This window comes from Entelurus aequoreus, linkage group LG22 (genome assembly GCF_033978785.1).
Source record: "Entelurus aequoreus isolate RoL-2023_Sb linkage group LG22, RoL_Eaeq_v1.1, whole genome shotgun sequence".
NCBI classification, from domain to species: Eukaryota; Metazoa; Chordata; class Actinopteri; order Syngnathiformes; family Syngnathidae; genus Entelurus; species Entelurus aequoreus.
Genome location: NC_084752.1, coordinates 28,042,727 through 28,063,154, shown reverse-complemented (window position 1 = coordinate 28,063,154; position 20,428 = coordinate 28,042,727). Strand labels below are relative to the sequence as shown.

Sequence of the window (20,428 nt, the reverse complement as noted above, 5' to 3'; positions counted from 1 at the left end):
TTTGTTACAATAACTGTGTAAATAATAGCTTATGTATGTGTACATACATTAGTTATCATTTTTATTTTAAATCTTCTCAAAACAGCCTGCCCTACACTTTACCCCTCCCCCTCGCGTCGCTGCTGTTCAGCCTGCACTGTTCAGACTTTCTTTCTGTCTCCTCTACTAGTCTACTCTCATAACTTTGTGTTGAGATAATGTGTTTGTTTTCATGTGGCTTGTTTTCATGGGATCGGCAGTTCTTTTGACTGTACTGAATCACTAGAATCAGTGACTGACACAGCGCCACACTGTGGCCGCAGTTCAGTACGTGAACCGAATCACTTCTGCAGCAGCAGTACAGTTTAATTGCAAATCAGCATTATTATAATGATGATGATAGCTACTAAACAACAACAACAACAGTTGCAGTAGAATGGATAAAAATAATAATAATAATAATAATAATAATAATATGAATCAGGATTGATCCCCAAGGAGAAATTATTTTTTATTACAATAACTGTGTAAATAATAGCCTATGTATGTGTACATACATTAGTTATTATTTTTATTTTAAATCTTCTCAAAACAGCCTGCCCTACACTTTACCCCCCGCCCCTCCCCCTCGCGTCGCTGCTGTTCAGCCTGCACTGACTTTCTTTCTGTCTCCTCTACTCTCATAACGTTATGTGTTGAGATAATGGGGACGTGTGTTTGTTTTCATGTGGCTTGAGTCAACATTAGCCGCTAGCTTGGAGAATGAATGGAGAACGGATGCCAATGGCATGAAACATATCCCCGCGACGGGGGGAGAATCACTCGCGGCATTGGGGCAAGCGGAGCAGAGAAGGAGAGCGTTGTCGTTCACTGAGTGATTCATGTCGTTAATCCGCGGTGGACGATCGTTCGCTCAGTCCCTCCCCCCGCCCTCTCATTGGCTGCGTCGTTCGCCGACGTCGAGGGTTCAGTGAGTCAGTTCCACTCATGGTCGCGGCGGAGCTCAACTGAACTGAGAAAGGAACAAATCAGTTCAGGAAGTGATTCGGTTCAGTACGTTCACTCAAAAGATTCGTTCTTTTGAACGAATCGTTCGCGAACGACACAACACTAGTACAGAGCGCCAATAAACCTTGAAGGCACTGCCTTTGCATGCCGGCCCAATCACATAATATCTACGGCTTTTCACACACACAAGTGAGTGCAACGCATTCTTGGTCAACAGCCATACAGGTCACACTGAGGGTGCCGTATAAACAACACTGTTACAAATATGCGCCACACTGTGAACCCACACCAAACAAGAATGACAAACACATTTCGGGAGAACGTCCGCACCGTAACACAACATAAACACAACAGAACAAATACCCAGAACCCCTTGCAGCACTAACTCTATACACCCCCCGCCCCTCCACCCCATCCACCTCAACCTCCTCATGCGCTCTCAGGGAGAGCATGTCCCAAATTCCAAGCTGCTGTTTTGAGGCATGTTAAAAAAAAAATAATGCACTTTGTGACTTCAATAATAAATATGGCAGTGCCATGTTGGCATTTTTTTTTCCATAACTTGAGTTGATTTATTCTGGAAAACCTTGTTACATTGTTTAATGCATCCAGCGGGGCAACACAACAAAATTAGGCATAATAATGTGTTAGTTCCACGACTGTATGTATCGTATCGGTTGATATCGGAATCGGTAATTAAGAGTTGGACAATATCGGAATATCGGCAAAAAAGCCATTATCGGACATCTCTAATAACCAACATATAATATAGCGCTTGTCTCAAAGTAGGTGTACTGTCACCACCTGTCACATCACGCCGTAACTTATTTTGAGTGTTTTGCTGTTTTCCTGTGTGTAGTGGTTTAGTTCTTGTCTCGCGCTCCTATTTTGGTGGTTTTTACTCTTTTTTTTTGGTGTTTTCTTGCAGCAGTTTTATGTCTTCCTTTGAGCGATATTTCCCGCATCTACTTTGTTTTAGCAATTAAGCATATTTCTGTTGTTTTTATCCTTCTTTGTGGGGACATTGTTGATTGTCATGTCATGTTCGGATGTACATTGTGGACGTTGTCTTTGCTCCACAGTAAGTCTTTGCTGTCGTCCAGCATTCTGTTTTTGTTTACTTTGTAGCCAGTTCAGTTTTAGTTTTGTTCAGCATAGCCTTCCCTAAGCGTCAATGCCTTTTCTTAGGGGCACTCACCTTTTGTTTATTTTTGGTTTAAGCATTAGACACTTTTTACCTGCACCCTGCCTCCGGCTGTTTCCGACATCTACAAAGCAATTAGCTACCGGCTGCCACCTACTGATATGGAAGAGTATTACACGGTTACTCTGCCGAGCTCTAGACAGCACCGACACTCAACAACAACACGTCATTTGCAAACTATAATTACTGGTTTGCAAAAAAATGTTTTAACCCAAATAGGTGAAATTAGATAACCTCCCACGGCACACCAGACTGTATCTCACAGCACACTAGTGTGCTGCGGCACAGTGGTTGAAAAACACTGGTCTAGATAATGCATTGGATATGCTTAGGTGCATGAATGTTGCTCCACAGTCACATGACTAACCTACTTTCTGCGTATGTTTTTAAGTTATCCTGCCGTGATTTTACCAGTCCGGCCCACTTGGGAGTAGATGTTTCTCCATGTGGCCCCCGATCTAAAATGAGCCCTAATGTATACATTTTGAACAAATATTTTTTATCGATCTAAGCCAGGGGTGTCCATTTGCGGCCCGCAGCTAATTGTTTACCGGCCCGCCACACATTCTGGAAATACTATTGTAAAAATAAAAAAGAGCATTAAAAAAAGTGGAATGAGGTGAAATCTAACGAGAAAAAGTTGCAATGTTGACACAAAAGCTGCCATGCAGGCTGTTTTTTTTTCTTTTGTCTTTCTTTATTTTTCTTTTTTTGCCATTGCTCGAAAAAACTAAAATAATGACAAAAAATCCATGTTATAATGAATTATTTTCAGGGCTCCAATTACTTCAAATAATTCACTTTAAAATGTTTTATGTGGTAAATATTGCATATATTGTGTAGTAGCCATATAAAAACATCAAAGTTTTCTTTGACAAAAGTGCATAAAACAAACAAAATAATTGTTCCAGCATAAAATCGACAGATATATCTGAAGTTGATCTCGTAACTTAAGTGTTGAAAGTAAAAGAAAAACCTAATAAAAATGTATCACTTTATGAGTGGGGCACTTTTTGAATCCCAAATATATTTAGTGGTATTTTATTTATCTTTTTACTGTGATTACTCAAAAATATGAAATAATTAAAATCAATGGTGTCCTGCATTATTGATCTTTTAGGGCTCTATTTACCAAATACTGCATATTTCAGTTTACTATAAAAAAACTAAGTTGTTTTGACAGAAAAGCCATAAAACATTTTTTTTTAAATTTGTGTTACTTTATATGAACTTGAAGTTGATATAGAGATTTACTGTAAGCGTTAAATAATTAAAAAATAATAATAATCTGACTTATTTTTAACATTTTAATGACTGAGACCCTTTATGGTCCCCGGGACCCCTAAAGGTAAAATAAATAAATAAATCCATATATTTTGTTATGATTTGAAAATGAAAAATATCAAAATGGCCCCAACATGCTTTAATTTTTACGTGCGCGGCCCTCAGTGGAAAAAGTTTGGACACCCCTGATCTAAGCTCATACTTAAACACGGTTTAATTAGGAAGAAATACCAGTGCTAATCTGAATTTAAACTACTCCATTTTCTTACATTTCCAGTTCCTCCATTCCCAACAACCCAAACTACCATCCCTCCACCCAACACCTCTATGTTACTAATCTTTATTTTTTGTTACCTATCACACATCCATTCCACCACTCCTCCTTTTCCTTCAATCCTTCCTCCGCAAACCATGAGATCTATCCACAAATTGCCTTCCTCCTTATAATCTTATAATCAGCATCCTATAACTCTCCGTCTTCCCTGTATTCCTCCCTACTTGTTTCTCCTATAATACCCCAGTTGCCTTCCTCTGTGCTATTGTGTTGCTTGTCTCCAGTGTTATGGAAGAGAAAACAGTAATTCAAATGGTATTAACTCACGTAAAAACCCATCTCTCCTCATTCCTGCACCAAATCGCCGTGCCGTACTTCATTCCAGGTTGTCTTTGTCATACCAGGTATGTTGTGTCAAACGACATTTCAGCCACGTTGCCAACCATGACTGGATTCATTCCTCCGAACAGCAATATCAGAGCCTGAGCAGTTTTTTTATTGGGGAGGCAAGCAGGAGACGACAGGTGCGCAACATGGATCTGATGAAGTCATAACTCAGTATTTGGAAATTGTCTGGTACATTCCCAGCAACCTGTTTTAAACTACGGGTCAGGATTTGGGGTCTCTGATCAGTTTTCGTATTTTTCAGGCCATAGGGCGCACCGGATTATAAGGCGCACTGCCGATGAGCGGGTCTACAATTGCGGATGCGCGCACATTTTTAGGACTTATGCAAATGTCAAATACACATCAGCAGGTACCAGAAGGTACGAAAAGTTGGTTTTGCATAATATTGCGAAACAAAACGGCAGGTAATATGTCTGCTATTAGGTGCCATTTTGCAGTCCTTATACACGCACCATAATAATACTGGTATGTTTAATGTGCCGACAATCCATCAAGCGGTGCGGCTTCATAGCTTACCGAAGTCGTACTAAAAACATTTTGTTCTATTTTCTCAATGGAACATTTAAAGTTTTTGGTGTTGTTTACTGCCATCATATTGCAGTCTACACGTATCTCTTATGTATGACTGCCATCTACTGGTCAAACTTATCATTACACCATTTACCAAATAAAATTGCTTCAAAGTCAGTAAGCACAACTAGAATTATGCCATACATTAGACCAGGGGTCACCAACGCGGTGCCCGCGGGCACCAGGTAGCCTGTTTGGACCAGGTGAGTAGCCCGCTGGCCTGTTCTAAAAATAGCTCAAATAGCAGCACTTACCAGTAAGCTGCCTCTATTTTTTAAATTGTATTTATTTACTAGCAAGCTGGTCTCGCTTTGCCCGACATTTTTAATTCTAAGAGAGACAAAACTCAAATAGAATTTGAAAATCCAAGAAAATATTTTAAAGACTTGGTCTTCACTTGTTTAAATAAATTCATTATTTTTTTTACTTTGCTTCTTATAACTTTCAGAAAGACAATTTTAGAGAAAAAATACAACCTTAAAAATGATTTTAGAATTTTTAAACACATATACCTTTTTACCTTTTAAATTCCTTCCTCTTCTTTCCTGACAATTTAAATCAATGTTCAAGTAAATTTATTTTTTTTATTGTAAAGAATAATAAGTACATTTTAATTTAATTCTTCATTTTAGCTTCTGTTTTTTCGACGAATAATATTTGGGAAATATTTCTTCAAACTTATTATGATTAAAATTCAAAAAAAATATTCTGGCAAATCTAGAAAATCTGTAAAATCAAATTTAAATCTTATTTCAAAGTCTTTAGAATTTTTTTTTTATATTTTTGTTCTGGAAAATCTAGAAGAAATAATGATTTGTCTTTGTTAGAAATATAGTTTGGTCCAATTTGTTATATATTCTAACAAAGTGCAGATTGGATTTTAACCTATTTAAAACATGTCATCAAAATTCTAAAATTAATCTTAATCAGGAAAAATTACTAATGATGTTCCATAAATTGTTTTTTTAATTTTTTCAAAAAGATTCGAATTAGCTAGTTTTTCTCTTCTTTTTTTCGGTTGAATTTTGAATTTTAAAGAGTCGAAATTGAAAATAAACTATGTTTCAAAATTTAATTGTCATTTTTTTCGTGTTTTCTCCTCTTCTAAACCGTTCAATTAAGTGTAAATATCATTAATTATTAATAATAACATAGAGTTAAAGGTAAATCGAGCAAATTGGCTATTTCTGGCAATTTATTTAAGTGTGTATCAAACTGGTAGCCCTTCGCATTAATCAGTACCCAAGAAGTAGCTCTTGGTTTCAAAAAGGTTGGTGACCCCTGCATTAGACGCACCATGTTATAAGGCGCACTGTCGATTTTGGAGAAAATTAAAGGATTTTAAGTGCGCCTTATAGTCCGACAAATTCGGTAGTTGCTGATTCCAGATTGTAACTTTTTTATTGATGCCCAAATACCCCTCAATAAGCACTGAACAGTTAAATACCATACACTGCACCACTGACACTTTTGATTCTAAATCAATGGTTTAATGCTAATAAACTATCAATTCATTTAAATCAGGGGTCTCAAACTCAATTTACTTCGAGGCCACTGGATGCAGAAACTGGGTGAGGCTGGGCCGCAGGAAAAGATTTCTTAAAAAAATCTAACATGCACTTTTGAATGAATTCACCTTCTTTGAATGGCTTTCCCGCCCTAGCAACATACTTGCCAACCCTCACGATTTTTCCGGGAAACTCACGAATTTCAGTGCTCCTCCCGACAATCCCCCGGGGCAACCATTCTCCCGAATTTCTCCCGATTTTCACCCGGACAACAATATTAAGGGCGTGCCGTGATGGCCCTGCCTTTAGCGTCCACTTTTTCATCATACAAACAGCGTGCCGGCTCAGTCACATGTTGTATGAGGCTTCTGCAGACACACGTAAGTGAATGCAAGGCATGCTTGATCATCAGCCATACAGGTCCCACTGAGGGTACCAGTATAAACAACTTTAACACTGTTACAAATATGCGCCACACTGTGAACCCACACCAAACAAGATTGACAAACACATTTCGGGAGAACATCCGCACTGTAACACAACATAAACACAACAGAACAAATACCCAGAACCCCTTGCAGCACTAACTCTTCCGGGACGCTACAATATACACCCCCCGCTACCCCCCGCCCCCTCCACCCCATCCACCTCAACCTCCTCATGCTCTCTCAGGGAGAGCATGTCCCAAATTCCAAGCTGCTGTTTTGAGGCATGTTAAAAAAAATTATGCACTTTGTGACTTCAATATTAAATATGGCAGTGCCATGTTGGCATTTTTTTCCATAACTTGAGTTGATTTATTTTGGAAAACCTTGTTACTTTGTTTAATGCATCCAGCGGGGCATCACAACAAAATTAGGCATTATAATGTGTTAATTCCACGACTGTATATATCGGTATCGGTTGATATCGGAATCGGTAATTAAGAGTTAGACAATATCGGAATATCGGATATCGGCAAAAAAGCCGTTGTCGGACATCTCTAATTGCGAGATAATATAACATTTAAAACTGCAAATTAGAATGCTCTTAACATGTTTTATAATTATTTACTACTTCCATATCTCATGTATTGTGTTGAAATCTGGGGTCATAATTAAAAAACAAACAACCAATTTTTCTTACTTCAAAAGAAAGCCATTGAAATTGTAAATTATGCGGATTATTATCCTTATATCAATGCTCTTTTCATTTAATTAAAAATACATGACCTTGTTGACCTCAACACTGCTGTTGCCATGTGCAGTATAAAGCTCATAAACACATTCCACCTCGGGGTCTCTAGGAGAGGTTCGAATCCAATACCTGTGTACACTGCCTGTGCAATATTTTTAATGCAAGTGTGACATTGTTATTCTTGCTAATCGGAATATAAATACAATTTGTAGGCCCTGCTTGAAAGTGCCTCTTGTCGTACTCTGACTTGCCACTCTAGGTGAAGTGGGGGTGATCATGTATGTCACTACTCTGACTTATCAGCGAGTAAACCAGTGTTTTTGTTGTTGTTGTTTATGTCAGATTCAAGAACAATGTTGAAATGCTCTACTGAATGAATGAATGAGGTTGCCAATATGTAGGATTGTTTATCCAAGATCAAATATTTCTGGACTATATATATATATATATATATATATATATATAAATATATATATATATATATATATATATATATATATACACTACCGTTCAAAAGTTTGGGGTCACATTGAAATGTCCTTATTTTTTAAAGAAAAGCACTGTACTTTTCAATGAAGATAACTTTAAACTAGTCTTAACTTTAAAGAAATACACTCTACACATTGCTAGTGTGGTAAATGACTATTCTAGGCTGCAAATGTCAGGTTTTTGGTGCAATATCTACATAGGTGTATAGAGGCCCATTTCCAGCAACTATCTCTCCAGTGTTCTAATGGTACAATGTGTTTGCTCATTGGCTCAGAAGGCTAATTGATGATTAGAAAACCTTTGTGCAATCATGTTCACACATCTGGAAACAGTTTAGCTCGTTACAGAAGCTACAAAACTGACCTTCCTTTGAGCAGATTGAGTTTTTGGAGCATCACATTTGTGGGGTCAATTAAACGCTCAAAATGGCCAGAAAAAGAGAACTTTCATCTGAAACTCGACAGTCTATTCTTGTTCTTAGAAATGAAGGCTATTCCACAAAATTGTTTGGGTGACCCCAAACTTTTGAACGGTAGTGTATATATATATATATATATATATATATATATATATATATATATTATATATATATATATATATAACTGGACTTTCAGACAAAACTGATGTAATCTTACAAAGTATGTTTTAATGGAGGACCAAGGAAAGATTCCAAAGGTTGTTGTTTTTTTTGGTTCATTAAAGCAAATAAATGAGAGCAAGAAGTTTTGATAACACAATTTTTATGTAAATGAAATGCTACCTTTTTTCATGTTATCATCTTAATGAACAACCTGTATTAATAGTGATTTGAGCATATGAATTTAGGTGAAAAGGAAAAAAAAAACAACCTCCAAATGTATCAATGCCTCACTTGGTGTGTAAAGGACATGTTACCTAGGGCTGTGAATGTTTGGCGACTCATGATTCGATTCAATTCTTGTTGGTAACGATTCGACTCGGAATCCATTATCGAATCAAAAGGATTCTCAATTCTAAATCAATATTTTTTTAATAACATAGGTTACCAGTTCTATGATTAACTGCATTCCTCCATAAAATAGACAAACTCCTCTGATAAATGTTCATTGTACCGTATTTTCCGGACCATAGGGATTATAAGGCGCACTGCCGATGAGCGGGTCTAGTCAGGTCTATTTTCATACAAAAGGCGCACCCGATTATAGGCCGCATTAAAGTGGTCATATATATAATTTTTTTTTTTCCAAATGTAAAACACTTCCTTGTGGTCTACATAACATGTAATGGTGGTTCTTTGGTCAAAATGTTGCATAGATTATGTTTTACAGATCATCTTCAAGCCGCTTTCTGACAGTCGCTTGAGGATGCGCCGTTTTGTGGGCGGTCTTATTTACGTGGCTCACCTTCAGCAGCGTCTTTTCTCCGTCATCTTTGTTGTAGCGGTGTAGCGTGCAAGGACGGGAGTGAAAGAAGTGTCAAAAGATGGAGCTAACTGTTTTAATGACATTCAGACTTTACTTCAATCAACAAGGAAGCAGCATCTCCTCATCCGTAGCTCACTCGTATCCCGTGAAAAACCGTCCGACCTCTAATAACTAAAGTTCCTTGGGTGAATAATGTAAACTCACTACACCGGTATGTTTTAGCGCTTTCATGGATAGTTTACTGACGGATGTAAGTAAGAACTTTACACTACCTTGTATTAGAAATGGCAACAATGGAGGATGAATGTCCCATAACAAGAACATAGAGAAAAAAAAGAAGCTTATCGACTAAAGGCGGACACGCGCATATTTTCCGGATTTATGCAGATCCCAAATACAGATCAGTAGGTACCAGAATGTAAGAAAAACGCCAGATAATGTCTTACCTTCTACACACACCATAATAATACTCGTATGTTGAAGCACAGTACAATCTTGATAGCTTACCAAAGTCGTGCTAAAACATTTTGACAGATTTTTGAGCGCCGTGTGTAATGTTCTATATTTTCGATGGAACATATAACATTTTGGTGTTGTTTACTTGAGTCATATTGCAGTCTCCACGTATCTCAATACCAATACTTTGGTCAAAGTCAAATACGAATAAAGCAAAATGAGAAGTATCCAAGACTTTTCTTTTCGAAAGTAAATCTGTACAGCAGATATGGGCACTACATCACCGTGTGGTTCGTCGGCGCCACAAGCATCGACTGCGGCGCATCGTACATGCTGCTAAAAAGCTCATTGGCTGCAGGCTCCCATCCTTCCAGGACCAGGAGGCGTGTGGGTTGGATCACAGCTGACTCTTCTCACCCTGGATACAAACTATTCTCCCACTATTCTCCCTTCTCCCCCTCAGGCAGGAGACTACGGTCCATCCAGACCCACGCCTCCCGCCACCTGAACAGTTTTTCTCCCCTCGGCCATCAGACACATGAACAACAACGAGATCTGATAGCTCAGTTCCAGCTCATTTTTTATTACCTATTCTATGTTATATGTGTTTTATGTTGCACGATTGTACCAAGAAGTATTCCTAGTTTGTCAACCGGTTCTCAAACAATGGCAATAAAACTATTCTGATTCTGTTTTAACAATATAATTTGTCTGAATGGGCCTGTGGAAGTTGTCTCCTAGCAGTTCCACTGTAGACACGGCACAAGAGCCAAGCCAAGCGTGCAGTTTTAACAAAGTTTTTAATGTGCATAGATTTGTGTCCAACTCTCCAGCAGAACGGGACTTTTCAGTCACGTCCGTATCCTCTCTTCCCTCCTGCTCCCGGCTGCTTACTGTTAAAGACAACAGATGATTAGATTAACACGTACCACCTGTGAAATCTAATCACCTGCCAGCTGTGTCTCGCCGTCAGCACTGCCACGCCCCCGTCTGGTGGTGCTCTGTCCTCAGCACCATGGACGGAGGCGGTGACCTTTGCTCCTGCAGGCAGCGCTGGCCACATCTCCCTCCACAGGGCCGAACAGGAAACAAAATAAATGAGGATACAAAATAAAAAAAAACATTTTAGATGTTTTAATTGATTAAGAATCACTACAACTAAAAATTGAGATTCATTTTAAAATCTTTATTTGAAGTGAAGTGAATTATATTTATATAGCGCTTTTCTCTAGTGACTCAAAGCACTTTTACAAAACCCAATATCTAAGTTGCATTTAAACCAGTGTGGGTGGCACTGGGAGCAGGTGGGTAAAGTGTCTTGCCCAAGGACACAACGGCAGTGACTAGGATGGCGGAAGCGGGGATCGAACCTGGAACCCTCGAGTTGCTGTATCGGCCACTCTACCGACCGAGCTATGCCGCCCCACCTTTTCAAATGTTATTGTAACCTACAGTGCATATCTGGATCGTTGTTCGCGGCTGATGGATGCAGGCTTTTAGCTACACTGATATTTAAAAGTCAATTTAAGATGCAACTGTTCTTTACTCTCTTGTTGAGTCGAGATATGCGCCGTCAGCGAGAGTGAAATCATTAGTTAAAGTAATTGCTTCTCACGTGTGAATATGTCTCTCCTCTCCTGTCCATTCCCGTTCCATCATGGTTTTTTTTTCTCCTTTTAATGCCCCATATTTCTATCCGACTACACTCACGGCTGGATTGTCATCCCACTTACATACAATCACATCCCTCGGCTTCAATCCACAACCTCTAAAGGACATTTTATATGCATTTGTCTCACAGGGCTGCCAATGTGTTATTAGTCACCCTTTCATTTGGTTTTCCATCTTGAAATTGAAAAGTTAAATACTTTTTTCCTGCATTCGATCTTCCTTTGTTTTAACACTTTTCACAGCAACGTGAGACACTCCTCGGTAGTTGATCAATCAAAGCCATTGGTCCGTCCAAAAATCAAAGACCTGGAACTGCCCTCTCGCCCACATTGATTCACGACCCTTACATGTCTGCTTGGATTGGAAATCATTTAAGAACATCTCTTGAAGTTTTGCCCAACATCAGATTTTTGGAAAGTTTTTTTAAAAAAGAGGTGGAAAAGGTTCACTTGCAGAACTGACAATGGTTGTTATTAGAGATGTCCGATAATATCAGACTGCCGATATTATCGGCCGATAAATGCTTTAAAATGTAATATCGGAAATTATCTGTATCGGTTTCAAAAAGTAAAATGTATGACTTTTTAAAACACCGCTGTACGGAGCAGTTGCGTCTCCCAGTCATACTTGCCAACCCTCCCGATTTTCCCGGGACACTCCCGAATATCAGTGCACCTCCCGAAAATCTCCCGGAGCAACCATTCTCCCGATTTTTACCCAGACAACAATATTGGGGCAGTGCCTTAAAGGCATTGCCTTTGCATGCCGGTCCAATCACATAATACCTACGGCTTTTCACACACACACAAGTGAATGCAACTCATACTTGGTCAACAGCCATACAGGTCACACTGAGGGTGGCCGTATAAACAACTTTAACACTGTTACAAATATGCGCCACACCAAACAAGAATGACAAACACTTTTCGGGAGAACACCCGCACCGTAACACAACAGAACAAATACCCAGAACCCCTTGCAGCACTAACTCTATACACCCCCCGCCACCCCCTAGCCCCCACCCCACCTCAACCTCCTCATGCTCTCTCAGGGAGAGCATGTCCCAATTTCCAAGCTGCTGTTTTGAGGCATGTTAAAAAAAATAATGCACTTTGTGACTTCAATATAAAATATGGCAGTGAGAGTTGGCATTTTTTTCCATAACTTGAGTTGATTTATTTTGGAAAACCTTGTTACATTGTTTAATGCATCCAGCAGGGCATCACAACAAAATTATGCATAATAATGTGTTAATTCCACGACTCTATATATCGGTATCGGTTGATATCGGAATCGGTAATTAAGAATTGGACAATATCAGAATATCGGATATCGGCAAAAAAGCCATTATCGGACATCTCTAGTTGTTATCCTTAGAAAATAGTTGCTTGTATACAGGGAAAGTGTTTTTTAACACTGAAACTACAGTAGACACTCAAGGACGTAATAGAAATATATATATTTTTTTTTAATCTCTTCCAGAGCCACAATGTTATGTTTATACATGTTTATGCCAAACACGTTTATACAAAAACCAGTGTCGAGGCTAGGCCATTCTTTGAAAGTGTTGCAGACAAGCCAACAAAAAAACAGAACAATTAATTATTTAATCCTGGCTGAACCAAGCATTAGTGAGGAATGAAAACAACTACCGTATTTTTTCAAAATATAGAGCGCATATACTTGCCGCACCCACTAGATTTAAAAAAAAAATAAAAAAATCATATATTAGCCGGACTAGGCTAGATGTATACGTTGTGAAATGAGTTATTTACATGGAAAGATTCTGCAAATGTTTATTTACATACCTTAATTGTTTCCAAACGGTGTCTGTAACACGGCAGTAAAACGGCTGATCAAACAAAATAGAAGTCATCGTCATGGACACATTAGCTGCGTAAGCTAGGTCTCCAATCAGTTAAACAGACTCAATAACTCCACGTTGATGTTTTGGTGAAAGACACCACAGGTACTGCAGTGAACAAACTCGTCTAAAAATGGTGCCATAGCACAAACAATAAAACACCTTCTTCTTATTATTATTTTTGTTACTTTTTATTATTGCCCTCAGCAAAGAAAACTCCATAAATTAACCGCACTTTCTTATAAGGCGCAGGGTTAAAAGTTTATTTTGTGCATGCCAAGATTAGATGAAAATAATATTTTATCTTACTTTATCTTGTGTTTCCACGCAGCCTAAAGCAGAGCTCCTCCCCCTCTGGTTGAAAGCTTTACTTAATGTCCAAATAGGTACATCCACCTTGCTGTGACGTCACACTGTTGAGACTGCAAAGCCCCATGAACAGAGGCATCATGCAAGTTCAGGCCAAAATGGGCAAACTTTACAATTTGACGAGTATCCAACATTGTAACAACATTTATAAGTTAAAAGAGACAGAATTCATCATACGTTCCTGCATTTTAACATTTTCCTGTATATTATTGCCAAGTAAAATACTAGAGATGTCTGATATTGTCGGCCGATAAATGCTTTAAAATGTAATATCGGAAGTTATCGGTATCGTTTTTTTTATTATCGGTATCGGGTTTTTTATTTTTATTTTTTTAATTGTATTAAATCAACATAAAAAACACAAGATACACTTACAATTAGTGCACCAACCCAAAAAATATCCCCCATTTACACTCATTCACACTCATTCACACAAAAGGGTTGTTTCTTTCTGTTAATAATATTCTGGTTCCTACATTATATATCAATATGTATCAATACAGTCTGCAAGGGATACAGTCCGTAAGCACACGTGATTGTGCGTGCTGCTGGTCCACTAATAGTACTAACCTTTAACAGTTAATTTTACTCATTTTCATTGATTACTAGTTTCTATGTAACTGTTTTTATAGTGTTTTAATTTCTTTTTTATTCAATAAAATATTTTTAATTTATTTATCTTATTTTATTATTTATTTTTTTAAAAGGACCTTATCTTCACCATACCTGGTTGTACAAATTAGGCATAATAATGTGTTGAATCCATGACTGTATACTGTATATCGGTATCGGTTGATATCGGTATCAATTGATATCAGTATCGGCAATTAAAGAGTTGGAAAATATCGGAATATCGGATATCGGCAACAAGCCATTATCGGATATCGGCAAAAAGCCATTATCGGACATCCCTATAAAATACCTCAGTGGTCTTTTTTGGTTTTGTTTTATGTTGAATTCTAAAATTCACCAGAGTTTTATTGCCTTCAGCCAGAAAAACTTAAGCTACATTGCCAAAAAGTTCAGTTAATTTCAGTTTGGACCAAAAAAATAGCGACCTAGTTTTTGTTGCCACTGCAGACAAGGTGACCTAACAAGTAAGACAGGACGGACCATACCCGAATGAACTATACCATATTCCTTTGTGGAATCGCTTTTTTTAAACTTCTTTAGTTTCTCACTTGATCGTGATTTTGTATGTCGTATATCAACAATCAAAAGTCAAGTCCTTAACCTGCATTTCTTATGCTTTCAGATCTTTCTAGATGCAAATAACATCCGTCTGGGCAACATTCCACTTGGTAGTGCAGTGGACCCATTGGAAGGAGCGGCAGCAGGTACCACCTACACCAAACAGACGGGGGTGTACGAACTCTGTGCCTGCGCCAATGGCAAGCTGTACCTATCCCCGGCGGAGAAAAGCTCGACCTGCCAAACGACGAGTAACTTTTGCCTCTGGAGCTGAAAGTAGAGAGCTAAACAAAAGAGACAGCACCAATGGATGATTGGAGAAAAGCTAATGCTAGCCAACTGACTGAATCAATATGGATCAAAGCTGGGCTGAATCGATATCGGAAGCCAGCGGACCAGATCGCCATGGACTACAGCATGGCGACAAATTCACATTCTTTAATGAGTCAAATAAAATGGATAAATACTTGGCAGGATGTCAAAGCACCAGTCAGTATGGAATGTGAGTTTGTGTGGTCAACCAGTTTCCAGTTAACAGAACATCAATCAGCAGGGATGAGTTCATGGACCGCCGGAAATCGAGAATCAACCACCAGTAAGAGGGATTGGCCAGCACCAGCGGTTAGTCAACCAGATGGATGAATTTAGTGTCACGCTAAGGAAGTGAATGGCCAGCAGAACTGAGACAGCTGTTATGTGTTTCCCACGTACAGCATTAGGGTCACTTGAAAAAAGCAAATATTGAAAGAGAGGCGAGTGTTCACTGAATGACCAAGAAGCGCTAAAAAAAAATGGGGACGACCGTAACCCTCACCAGCAGGGAAGCAGACAAGAACCCTGGCTTAACCTCAGCTGAGTACCCCTCCCTTTTGGGTTAGTCTAGTGGGAAGCTGAGGCTAGCTACTGGACCAATCTATACCGGAAAGGCCTTCCCCGTCCCACCCTGCTGGAATTTCCAATCCATATTATGTAAGACCCCGCCATGGAGCAGTCACATAACTGTGCCACAGGATAACCAATTGTGCTTTCAACGTTGCGTTCACCTTATTCCCATCTCATTTTTCAACCAAAGTTAACTGCAATCCGTTTAACATTCAGCAGCTTCATCACTTTCCCCCTATTTTTTTTTTTAAACATGTATCCTGATTTGTTGAGCAGAGACACACTTCTGTAATTACGTTTGTCTGATGGTTGTCTCTACTTTGTACCAATGGTTATTACCAGATATTGTAACGCATGGCTCACTAACTGGTCTGGTCTGAGTCAGGGGCCAGACACAGATCTACAGTATATGGAACCAGAGACATAGTCAAGAAATTATAGTAGTACCCTAACTTACAAGCAAATTGAGTTCCACGACTGAGCACATAGCTCAAAACACTCGTATCTCAGATCTATTGAAATTAATTGAAATCAATTTAATTTGTGATCCCAAAACACCACAATGTCGACATACCTTTTAAGAACAAAAACACACTTTTACATAAGAAATATTGTTTGAAAAACAATACAATAGCATTAAGGTAATATTGTTCAACATTTACCTTGGTGAGCAGATATTGTAGGTGTCTCCTAAGACAGGGGTTCTTAACCTTTTTGACCACAGGACCCAAAATCACACTACAGATATTAACACGGAACTAGATAAGGCAATTCCTGAAAGAATTGCGTGTGAATGCTCCAATGCTGAAGTTGAACTGAAATCCTGGGATTTTTTTTAGAATTGTTGAAAGGGAGCGCACAAATCCTGAGCAGACTGAAAATTTTGAAGTTGGAAATGTTTGAATCAGATGAAAAATATGGGAGTTGTGGAACTTTGAAGAATGTCCCATTCATTTCAATGGGAATTTTCAAAACATTCGAGAATTTCGGGAAAAGCAGGATTTTTTTTGAAATTGGTAAAAAAAAAAAAAAAAAAACGTGAATGGTCTGAATGAGTTGAATTGGTTGGTGTTGGAATTTTTTAAATCGGCCGAGAAATGTTGAAGTAGTAACATGTTGAAGTGAGAAATGGTATTACGGAATTCCTGGAAATTCAGGAAAACTGGGAATTTTTCAAGTTAAAAAAAAAACTTTGTTTTTCGTCCTAATTAAAAAGGAATGTTTGGACGTTAGAACGGTTGAAATGCGTTGAAAAATGTGGAAGGAGTAGTCTCCAGAAAAAAGGGTGGAAACAGGGCTTTGGAAAACCAGGAATTCTGGAAAATACTGGAATTTTTTTTAACTTGAAAAAAATGTTGTTTGAATCATCAGGATGGTGAAATGTGTTGTTACGTTTTCAAATGAATGGTTTTAATCGGTTGAAAAATGTGGAAATGGTGGAAATTTGAAAAATGGCCAATTCATTTTGAATGGGAAAAATGTACCGGAAAACCTGGAATTCTGGGAAATCTGGGAATGTTTGGAATTTGTCAAGGCAAAGCCCGCGATTCCCGAATAGGCTGAACAGTTTGAAGTTGGAACGGTTTGAATCCGATGAAAATTGTGGAAGGTAGAGCGCGCCAAAATCTGGAGAAGAAGAAGAAAGAAAACCATACTGTATGTGTGAATGCTTTGGAGCATTCACACATACAGTCATCTTACTCATGATTTTAATCACATTCAATAAATGATAAATAGGTTATACTTGTATCACGCTTTTCTACCTTCAAGGTACTCAAAGCGCTTATTCCACATTCACCCATTCACACACACAATCACCACCTTGCCATGCAAGGCTCTAATCAAGAACCATCAGGAGCAAGGGTGAGGTGTCTTGCTCAAGGACACAACGGACGTGACTAAGATGGCGGAAGCCAGGGATCAAACCCGGACCCTCTACCAACCGAGCAATAATTATATCTTGATCTAATTATATATATATCCTTGTCAAATGATTTGAATATTTTTTTTAAACGCAAAGATTATTATTTATTTAACATATAACCTGCGGCTTAGGTCAGACAGAAAAATACGTTCTAACAAAACATACTGCATAAGAAGGGACTGACAATTAACTGACAAAAATTACGATTACATAATATAATGTAGGGCTAAAGTAAATACACTAAAGTTATAATAAATATTTTTCTTAACTAAACTGTCAATGAATATAAAGTTTAAGTAATAATACAGCTTCACCACTTTAGTCATAATATTTGCGCTTAAGAAATTGTCTTTGACTTTAGCTCCAGACTTGTTCAGTTTGTTTAAGATTGTCATTACTAACACAAGTGGTGGAAAGGTGTAGTACCGCTGTGGCACATATGGACCACAGCTGGGAAAAATATTTTTTGGCGGCCCTTCAGAGAGCACTCGCGGTCCAACAATGGTTAAGAAACACTGTCTTAAAGGCCTACTGAAAGCCACTACTACCGACCACGCAGTCTGATAGTTTATATATCAATGATGAAATCTTAACATTGCAACACATGCCAATACGGCCGGGTTAACTTATGAAGTGCAATTTTAAATTTCCTGCGAAACTTCCGGTTGAAAACGTCTATGTATTAAGACGTATGCGTGTGACGTCAATCGTTGAAACGGAAGTATTCGGACACAATTGTATCCAATACAAAAAGCTCTGTTTTCATCGCAAAATTCCACAGTATTCTGGACATCTGTGTTGGTGAATCTTTTGCAATTTGTTTAATGAACAATGAAGACTGCAAAGAAGAAAGCTATAGGTGGGATCAGTGTATAAGCGGCTGGCTGCAGCAACACAACCAGGAGGACTTTGACTTGGATAGCAGACGCGCTATCCGACGCTAGCCGCCGACCGCATCGATGATCGGGTGAAGTCCTTCGTCGCTCCGTCGATCGCTGGAACGCAGGTGAGCACGGGTGTTGATGAGCAGATGAGGGCTGGCTGGCGTAGGTGGATAGCTAATGTTTTTAGCATAGCTCTGTGAGGTCCCGTAGCTAAGTTAGCTTCAATGGCGTCGTTAGCAACAGCATTGTTAAGCTTCACCAGGCTGGAAAGCATTAACCGTGTATTTACATGTCCATGGTTTAATAGTATTGTTGATTTTCTGTCTATCCTTCCAGTCAGGGGTTTATTTATTTTGTTTCTATCTGCAGTTAAGCCCGATGCTATCACGTTAGCTCCGTAGCTAAAGTGCTTCGCCGATGTATTGTCGTGGGGATAAAAGTCACTGTGAATGTCCATTTCGCGTTCTCGACTCTCATTTTCAAGAGGATATAGTATCCGAGGTGGTTTAAAATACAAATCCGTGATCCACAATAGAAAAAGGAGAAAGTGTGGAATCCAATGAGCCCTTGTACCTAAAAAAGATATGTCCTGCACTGCACTCTAGTCCTTCACTCTCATGTTCCTCATCCACAAATCTTTTATCCTCGCTCAAATTAATGGGGTAATCGTCGCTTTCTCGGTCCGAATCGCTCTCGCTGCTGGTGTAAACAATGGGGAAATGTGAGGAGCCCTTCAACCTGCGACGTCACGCTACTTCCGGTACAGGCAAAGCTTTTTTTATCAGCGACCAAAAGTTGCGAACTTTATCGTCGATGTTCTCTACTAAATCCTTTCAGCAAAAATATGGCAATATCGCAAAATGATCAAGTATGACACATAGAATGGATCTGCTATCCCCGTTTAAATAAAACAATTTCATTTCAGTAGGCCTTTAAGGGTTGCTTCTCCATCGTGTATAATCAGGAATTAGGAAATCATGTCTGATGGCGCAAGGCCTTAGCTTGAGGAAATGTTCTATATCAGGACCTATTTGAGTTTTAGTTTTAATATCCTTGCTGTACAATGTGTTTGGGTCATGTGACCTTTTCAAGCATTTCAGTGGACTTTGCAATCCATTCGGTACTTTCTGACAGTCCGCTACATCTCTTGATATCATTAGGATTGTTTGTACCATGTTTTATTTTCATTGTAGTGTTACTTCATCACCACACAACCCACTCTATATAGGGCGCGAAGGAGCACGTGATTTTGCAATGCATTGTGGGGGCTGGCTAGTTGTTAATGGCCAAAGCTTGTGTTTACACAGCTGTACTAATTGGGAGAGAGAGCAACAATCTTGATTTAAAATGGATCGTACGAAAGAATAAAAAATCAAGGGACCGTACCAAGACAAACCAGACCCTGTACCAAAGGCTCACGACCTTGAAAAATATATAAAATGAATGGAATCAATCCATGTGAGCACGTCCAATAGACGAGATTTGAGCGAGCTGCTGATTGGGTCCTGTATCTCGATCGCCAACGCAGTCAGTTTTTATAAAGGCGAAACATTTCTGAAGGCCAAGTTGGTAAAGGGTCACGGACAATCCAACTCTGGGTGTGTGCAAAGCCTGGCAATTTCACATCTGAAATAGAAGACTGTCGTCCTTTCAGAGGTAAGTCAACAGGACTTGTCATTGTCTCTCAGAGAAATGTGTTTCAAACTAAATATATATGAAGTCTGAAATTCACTGTGCATTAATGTGGGAAATATTTAAAGTCTTCTCAGTCATTGATCTTTAATTAGGGGTATTGCTTTTTTTCCCCCAAATACTTGACTTAGCTAAGCCATTTCTATCATCCTACGAAACATAATAAAGCATGCTTTAATTTAAACTTACCAG

The 20,428-nt window shown here is 38.8% G+C and overlaps 1 protein-coding gene across 1 annotated transcript in view; it reads left to right on the top strand.

The window, feature by feature from the left end:
* LOC133639463 (zeta-sarcoglycan) overlaps positions 1-18,535 on the top strand; it is a 945,127-nt gene extending 926,592 nt beyond the window's left edge. Inside the window, exon 8 of the mRNA XM_062032766.1 lies at positions 14,919-18,535. Within this exon, the coding sequence (XP_061888750.1) occupies positions 14,919-15,128 (210 nt within the window). The 3' untranslated portion in view covers positions 15,129-18,535. The remainder of the gene's footprint in view (positions 1-14,918) is intronic.
* The last annotated feature ends 1,893 nt before the right edge of the window (positions 18,536-20,428 follow it).